Source organism: Capricornis sumatraensis, chromosome 4 (assembly GCF_032405125.1).
Source record: "Capricornis sumatraensis isolate serow.1 chromosome 4, serow.2, whole genome shotgun sequence".
NCBI classification, from domain to species: domain Eukaryota; kingdom Metazoa; phylum Chordata; class Mammalia; order Artiodactyla; family Bovidae; genus Capricornis; species Capricornis sumatraensis.
In genome coordinates, this window is record NC_091072.1 from 65,722,097 (window position 1) to 65,730,824 (window position 8,728).

The window sequence follows — 8,728 nt, forward strand, 5'->3', positions numbered from 1 at the left end:
TGAACCTGTGGAAATTTGGGGAGAGCGGCCTATGCTTGGAGAAGGCGTGAAAGCTTAGCACCCTGTCCCCATACCTTGCCTTGCACCTCTTCTATCTGGCTGTTCCTGAATTGTACCATTTTATATTAAATGAATAATCTAGTGAGTAAAGAGCTTTCCTGTTCTGTGAGCCACTCTAGCATATGCCTCAAGTCTAGAAGGGGGTCTTGGGAACCTCTGATTTATAGCCAGTTGGTCAGAAGAAGATGTAACAACTTGGGCTTTCAATTGGCATATGAGTGGGGAGGGAAGGCAGTCCTGTAGGACTGAACCTTTAGCCTGGACAATCTGACCCCATCTTTAGGCACATGGTGTCAGAACTGAGTTGTATTATAGGACACACCTGGGATTTGCACACTTTCAAGTACATATTGTAAGATGTATTTAAAGACTCTTTACAAGTGGATGCTCTAAGCAGATAATCTAATTAATGAAAAATTCTATTTAACATAAGCAAAATATTTCAGGCTAGAGATTTTTTAAATTCTAATCTATTATTTTATCTATTTTTACTGGAGAGATATGAATTTCACAAGAAATCAAACACAGTGATGCCATTTGCTATGTTTTATTTTGCTATTGGCTTGTTAAACATAACATGCAAATAATCAAAAAGAAACATACACATGACTTAGGGTGAAACATAATTCTAGAAAAGAAAAGTTTCATTAGGTAAGTATATATATATTCTTAACACTAAAAATACTGCTGTAAGTATATGTAGTTTCACAAATTTTGTCTAGTATTTTGCAGAATCATTGGTCTCAAAATTTACCATCTATTTTTCAGCTAAACAAATTTGAACATTGAAATGTGAATATTTGAGCATTGAGGTAATTTACTTCAGGACTGTAGACATCCATATGCATCTAATCCATGCTTTTTGGCACATTAAGTTAAGATTTAGAAATTTTAAAACTTGACTGACTTTCATGAAACCAGTAAAAAGCTTTTCACATCATTTGACAGTAGAGATGTAAAAAACACTAAATTTACAAATAAAGCATTAATTTTCTTGTCAAGGTGTATGTGTGTGTGTGTGTGTCTGTGCTTCTGATGAAATAGGCCTGCCTTTCATCTTCTCTTTTAAAAAAGTAGTAAAATGTTTACAAAACATTTTCCCTTAGAATTAGAAATTTATGAAAGTAATAAACAGCAACAAAAAATGAATACTATAAAAACTGACACACAAATAAACATAACCATAAACTGCTGTTCCAGGCTACACCTCAATGTAATTGGACTCAGTAGACATTAATTAACAGTGATCTCATTCGCGACACGTAGACATTCATACATATCAGGTGGCAGACTAGTTTGAGTGATGTGATTGCCATCCAAACGCAAATGTTTGATCTTGGAGTAGGATAGAGGTCCCAGGATCTTACAGAAGCTCTTCACATCAAACTCTGGAAAATTAGAGTGAAACATTTCAATCATTTCTTTCAATACATGAGCTTGAAACCATCATTTAAAAAAAAGGGAAAATCTTTAAGACTATAATAATATCCAATAGCACTTCTTCCACTTATTTGATGTATCTTTGAATTTAGAACTATTAAAGGAATATTTCAGACTTCCAAAGCCCAATAATATTTAGTAAAGAATACCTATGGTTAAGTCAGAAGATTCAATTAATGTTTGAAGGAACAGAACTTAAGTTCTTAATGAAACATCTTTTTTAGTATTATTTGAGTTCTTGATTTAGAAATACTTTATTATAGAAAGGCATGCAGTGAGCCTATCATGTTATCTAAGCATTATTTTGAAATATTAAGTCGAGCCTGAGGAAATCTAAGATGGGGTGCTGTAACATGAACAGTCTCAGCAGAGTAAGGATTTTGAGTTTTTGCATCTTAAAAAGAGTTAAATAGATGAACTCTAGAGAGTTTTCCAACAACCATACTTCATGACAAAGATTCAAAACTCCAAAGCAAAAACCAAATCATGGAATATCCACCATCTCAGTCGATGTCCTTTTCTGCTGGGGTCAAAAAGTTGCTACAAATGAACATCTGATTTAGTCTTTAATGGACACCAAGATGGTTGCTAGATAGCGTGACCCGTGTATGTACATTGAAACTGCCTATGGCGGCACAAATCTATTTCAGAGTAACCTTATGCTGGTCCTTTATCTTGTTATTTTTCTTTCATTTTTCAACTCTAGCTAACAAGGACTTCAGTTGAACTCCAAACACACTGCAGTCTTTCCCTCTAAGATGTTGTCTTAAATTACTCATCTGTCAAATGCCAGGGATTTTGCTTTCAGTACTGCCTCTGAGAAAGTATGGAACAATGTAAAAAACAAGGGTCTAGGCCTATATTAGTTTTCTGTTTCTGCCATTTACCTTCTGAAACATTTATCCCATTCTAAGTATAGCATATCTATCACACTGTGTGTCATGAAGGTTTCATCAACTACGGTATGTAGAGCACTTCACACAGTGCTAGCACATTACTATGTACTGAAGTTACTGGTGTCCTTTTTCCCCCTCTTTTCTAAATTGCTTTATACTAGGAGGATCTGTGACTAGTCTAATGCTTAAAGTTGCAAGTTTGAAAAATAAGAAATCATTTTTTACTGTATATTTCCTAATATAAGAAAAGCATTAAGGAACTCACTTTATCTTACAATGTGGGCAACTGGTATGTGTAAATATTATGCAGCAAGATAAACTAAGTTGAAGACACACAGGCAAAATCACATGACAAGAATCCCTGAAATGTGTATACCTAAGTGTCAAAGATAAGGAAGGGAGAAAACGTAACTATTCACTTGCAAATGACTAAACGTGCTGGGCACTGGAATTTCAGTCTCAGCTTGGCACTGAGAGGCTGCTGGCATTTCTCTCTTGGTCCATCTGTCGCATCTCCTACACTGGCTCTTTGTTTTTTACTCATACAATGAAAACTAATTTTTCCGCCTTCGAATGCCCTTGCATTTATATCTTTCTCCTTTCTTGTCTCAGAGTAGGAAGTAGTCTTTCTCCTGCTAACCTCCACCCACCAAATCTAATGGGTTTCTTCAGCCCTCAACCATCTTAAATTCCATTAGCATTTTGGCTTGTCTGAGTATCCTTTTTCCTGACCACAAAAGTTTATAATGTGGGACCATATATTGCCACATAGTGAATTTTCCCCTGGAAACAACTCTAAGGGTTTAGCTCTAATAGCTTGACTGTATTGCATGACAGGCAAGCTTTCCAGATGCAAGAAAGAAGATGTGGCATTGCAGAGCTGGCAGTCACGATTTCCTTCATGAGAACACCCCAACTCTACTAGGAGTTACATGAAACTGTTGCAGAATTATAAAGTAGCATATTAATAAGGCACAATGCAATTTTTTCTGATAGGAGTGTCAATATCCTTAGCCAGTAGGACAAGGGGACCAAGTTTTATAATATACACATGTTCAATTTCAATAGATTATTTTGCACATAGAATTATTTGCTGTGTGAATCAGTGTTTCCCACCTGAGTTTTCATTTTAAAAATTTCATCTGTGAATTACAGGTTTTTTCTTCTGCCAACTTCCATTAAAAAATAAGGTTAATATTGGTGAATAGTCAATTTACGATCTAAATCTTTATAGCTTACATTGAAATATGTGCCAGGAGGTCAGGAGAGTACATAAACAGCCCGAGTGGATCAGGTCAAACTCCTACCCAGCAGATAAATGAAAAACAAACTACAGAAGTAAGAGAAAGGAAGGAGAAATGATGGGAAAATCAAATGAGGTGAAGCGTTGTATATAAGAAAAAGGGGCTCTGTAATTCTAGTAAACTATATTCCAAACACTTACCATAGTCCTCCTTAAACTTTCTCACAGTCCTCCTAAGAACACTGTGAAGACTACACACCCCAACCACACCAGGGAAAACAGAGATAGATGGTGGTCATGAAAGTACAGCAACATTTTGAGCCCCAAGTAAAGATGTCAGAGGAGACCATGAATGTACGCAGGCTGCTCTGGAGACAAGCAGGAGAGAGATGTCAAAGTCTCTGATGACTGTGTTCCCTCTGGTCTTGGTTTCCCCCTTAGCTACGTCTTGTCAAGAAACGAACGCACACACAAATTGAAGTCATGAAGGAGGCAAACAATAACAGATGAAAATCAAGGGTTAACACAGCAGAAATAATTAGCCCAGAATATTAAATCTGAAGAAATGAGTGTTTAAATGCTATATGACCTTAATGATTTCTTATCTGGACACTCCAAAGAAAAGCCAGATAATGGATAAACAGCTAAGCTAGAATTCTATATTGTAGAGAAATATTTTGTTGGCATTTTTTTTTTAAACTGGAGCCAACTTAATATTTGTGTCACACAACTTAGGCATCTAAAACCTTGAGGAAGTATTAATCAATCATGGGCACAGTTTTCTACTTACTTTCAAGTTCATTGACCTCCAGGTAATAGTTTTCAAGGTTTTCATTGACCGTCGGTATGCTTTTCAGCTTATTATAGGAGAGATCCAGCTCCAACAAAGATGATACATTAAAAGAATTTCCAGGGACTCCACTATCAGCCAGTTCATTATGAGACAAACGCAGATACTGCAATGCACTGAAACGCTTGAAATACTCGTCAGGGATGTTGCTAATCTTGTTGTTGTCTAAGTAAAGAGTTAGAAGAGATACTGGGAGACCAGAAGGTAGTTTGGTCATCTGATTGAAGCTCAAGTCGAGGTATTCGAGTGACTTCAGACCTCTCAAAGCAGCTGAAACGGCATCCTCTTTCAGCTGATTGTGCTGAAGGTGGATAAAGGTCAGGTTAACCAGTCCATCAAAGGAGCCAAGCTTAGAGATCTTGTTGTGAGTGAGCTGCAGGTCCACCAGGGACTTGGGAAGTGGGCCCACAGATTCTGTCAGATTGTTGTAATTTATGTGCAGCTTCTTCAGTTGCTTCAGTTTAGAGAAAACCCTTCCTTTGATCTTGGAATTTTCTAGAAGGTTGTGGTCGAGAATGAGCCACTGCAGATCAGTTACGTTTTCAAAGGCCTTCTCATCAATGTGGTCAATCTGGTTATTCCTAAGGTAAAGGTACTTGATTCCAGGAGGCACCATTGGCACGCTCTTCAGTTTCAGCTCATCGCAGTACATGGCTGTGGGATAGCTTTCAGGGCAGTTACATTCTGGTGCACAGTTTGGTGATGACCTCCCATATATTGATTGGGGGAAATCGTAATAATCATAGTAATCAGGATAGGTGCTGCTGGCACTGCCAATTAATGCCAAGAGGAGAGGAAACACACCTAGATTCATTTTGGCAAATGCTTTGAATCCTAAATAAAGTGAAAATATGTATTATAAAATAGTATTCTTTCAGGGAAAGTATACTGAGAAGAAAATGCATTCGAAAATGCAAATTTCATTATTTTAGAGTACTTTTTTACTGCACTAATGATGTCTGTTAATTTGCTTTGAAGGATTAGGATAAGTATGTAGATTTACAATGTGTGGGGAAGGGAACAGATTCCAGGACAGATTGCATACACTGGCGCCCCCTTCTGGGCGAGCTAGGCCTAATTGTTCCAGTCAACCTCTCTCCAGGTCCTTTTCTTAATTACATGGATTCCTGCAAGAGGTCCTGGGAGGGTCCCTTTAACCACCATGTTAGAACGCAGCTTCAGAACACCTTCAAAACCAGAATAAACAAAAGGAAGAAGACAGTTGTAAACTGGACCCTCTACCCCACCATCCAACATCATTAAAATATCTCATTAAAAAGATCCTTCCTGAGAACATGGGCAATCTGTGATTTTGTCTGGAAGAACATTGCTCTTATGTGTGTCTGCTGGGGGTGGTTGGGGGGCGGTGATGGTGGTAGTAGTGGTAGGGTGCTGGGGAGGGTGGAAAATTCTTTTAGAACTATCTTTATTGTTGACTCTGAAGAGAGGAAACAGACTTCTTAAGTGGGGGTGTGTGCATATTCTGTCAACTTTTATCTAACATTCTATACTTTTAATCACATTACAAAACTCTGTTTGAAAATTAGTATTTAGTATATTCGTTTCAGTAAAATTATTGTTAGTTAATCAAGGAAATGTCACGAAATCTAAACAGCTTTAAACCTAGAAAGAGATCTAACTGGTAGAGAATGATATTCTTTTCCAAGTTTTGAATGAAAGCTTTTCTTTCTCTCAGTCACTCACAATTTGTCTGCCTTCTTCTTGTTAAAATTTGAGAAGGTGGGGTTTGCTTATCTGGGTTTTAGCACTCGCACTGAATGAAGATGGAAGAGAGTGGGAACTAAGGAAGGTCTGCATTAAACACTGAGCATTAAGAGCCATGTACGAAAGGATCAATTTGGGAATATACACTGAAAACAATTTGTATCAGTGATCTTCACATGTACCTGTTGCTAAGGATCAGGGAAGCACATTTCAATTGCTTGGGAAGTAAAGGGTCAGCAATGTAGGTAAAGGAAAATAGGATATAAGAGCTGGGCTTCTGTAGAATGAAGAGTTATAGCTGAGCAATTGGTCACTCTGGGAGGGAAATCGTTTCTGTGAGGCAGCATCCACATTCCAATGGATACCATAAAATAAAATCTCTTCCTGTGAGAAACAAGGTACAAGCTTTTGGATCTATGTAGTTTAGGACAAGCAGGATTTTCTGCTCTCAGGAATTTTAAACATCTTTGCTTTAACTTGGAATTATAAAATACTTAATTTTAGCAGATGAAACACTCGAAAAGATTGTTAGGATCACTCTCATAACAGACATAATGTAACATGTAGCCAGACTCTTAGTAAATTATTCCCTAAGATTGTGACGGAGTCATTAAATTTAGTTGACAGGACTTGGCCATGAGAACAATTACATAGTGCTAATGTAATTGTAGGATTCTTTATAAATTACAGTATATTAATGTTGTAAAGATTTGTCTTACTTTATTAATAAGTCCAAATTATTTTAATTCAGTATACACTAAAATAGACAGGGGAACTATAATGTGAGTATTGAATAGTAATGAAAAATGCTTCCATATTTTTTGGCAGAGTCAAAACAAGGGCTCTGAATTCAAAGAGAGTTTGTAACCATATAATGACTCCATTATGAAGCAAAAACACACTTTACTTTCCCCTAGTTTTTTTCAAATACCTGTGGCTATGAAGAAAAGGCTCTTTTCCAAAGAGTAAATCATGTTTCCCAGAATTTCTCTAAAACATGTTCCTGTTTCTTAAGACATACATCCACAACCCAAATCTTTAAAATTAACAAAATAGAATTAAGTAATCCTTTTGTTCAGGTTTTATAACAGCATGAAGTGTTTACAGCAAATCATAACAAATTATAACAACATACCAGTTGCAAAATATTTTGAATATTGATTGAAATGGCTTCCTTTGTTCCAAATTAAGTTCTAACAAAACTAACATATAGAACTATTTCGCATAAAATAGCAAACATTTTAAATGCCATACTGTTTCACTGTGTCTACTTTCTAGTAAAATCTTGAAACTTTTTATAACATCCTTTGCTAAGTAAGGCATCATAGACTGTATAAAATGTATCTCAAATTCATAAATCATGGAAAGTATATTCTGCAAGATGTGAAAGTAAATGCTCAAAACTGGATTTGCTGTTGAATAGCAATTGGCAAAGTTGCTCTGGAATTTTTTTTTCTGTTCTCATTACAATAAACACTGTCCCAAACCATCAGCATCCCCAGTGCTATAGTTAAAACAGCACTTACCTTACTGTCTCGACCCTGCTTTCGTTAATTCTTAAAGCAGATGCACTATGGACAAGAATCCACCAATATATGCTGTAAACTCTGTCAGACGGAACTGGCTGCCAGATTCTTAGTGATACAAGAGCTGAGGTGGGGGGGGGGGGGGGAAACCCAGCCCAGTCACGCCAGTCTCTGAATGGAGTTATGTCATTGTGGGGATCTTGTGGTGTGGCATGCAAACACTCTCTAACGAGGTGCAGGTGGACTCGGTGAGCAAGGCCAGCCCAGCTCACTCCCTATGGAGTGAGAGAGATGCGTGCTAAACCCGCCCAAATAACCTAGCTTTTAACCCCAAATGGAGTCCTGCTGCAAATGAGGCATCTACAGTGAGAATGTTTCTCTTACAAAGCCCTTTGCTTCTATAGCTGTGACAACAATTAAATGCAGTTCTCTCAGCCAGCTATCATGTTCCTCTAAAGGTCACGTAAATCATCAACTGAATAAACCATTTCAGGAAAATGTAAATGAGAAGACTCAGAAGAATTGAATCCTTTTTGCTCATTACTCTTGGAATTTATACTTACTTGGATCAACTTAATTTTTGGCCAAAAGAGAAACTTACATTAGTTTCTAAAATATTAAAATGCTTCATTTATACTTTGATACAAGTGATAAGTATCAACATTTCCAGTTTGCTTATGTTAAGCAGACTCATTTTATGCTCTTCAGGTCTGGAACCAATCAGTAATATTCTGCCTGTTTCTTATTTTGTGGATTTAATTTAGGAATTCATCCAAAACCTTACTTGGGAATAGTATTCTATAGCTTATTGCCAAAAAACATAAAAGAACATGAAAAAAATAAATGTATACTAAAGATATCACAAAGTAATCATTTTTCACTGTCATTGCATGCTAGCAATTTTTTTTTTTCCAAAACTGAAAGTTATGCTAAGTTGCATTCTCCCAAAGGCCTGGTTTGACATATGTTTCCTTATCATTTCCTGATG

At 36.8% G+C, this 8,728-nt stretch overlaps 1 protein-coding gene across 1 annotated transcript; it reads right to left on the minus strand.

Moving 5' to 3' along the window:
• Positions 1-641: 641 nt before the first annotated feature.
• On the minus strand, positions 642-7,865 carry LUM (lumican). Its single transcript, XM_068970995.1, has 3 exons — positions 7,741-7,865; positions 4,430-5,323; positions 642-1,448 (listed from the first exon to the last, which is right to left on the minus strand). The coding sequence occupies exons 2-3, from the start codon at positions 5,301-5,303 to the stop codon at positions 1,294-1,296; spliced, it is 1,029 nt and encodes a 342-aa protein (XP_068827096.1). The 5' UTR covers positions 5,304-5,323; positions 7,741-7,865; the 3' UTR covers positions 642-1,293.
• Positions 7,866-8,728: the final 863 nt, after the last annotated feature.

Bases quoted from the DNA above. Each gene is read 5' to 3' on its own strand.
- LUM (XM_068970995.1), bottom strand. From the start codon at position 5,303: ATGAATCTAGGTGTGTTTCCTCTCCTCTTGGCATTAATTGGCAGTGCC. The intron at 1,449-4,429 runs GTAAGTAGAAAA...CTAATTTTCCAG, and splicing joins GGAGGTCAATGAACTTGAAA to AGTTTGATGTGAAGAGCTTC.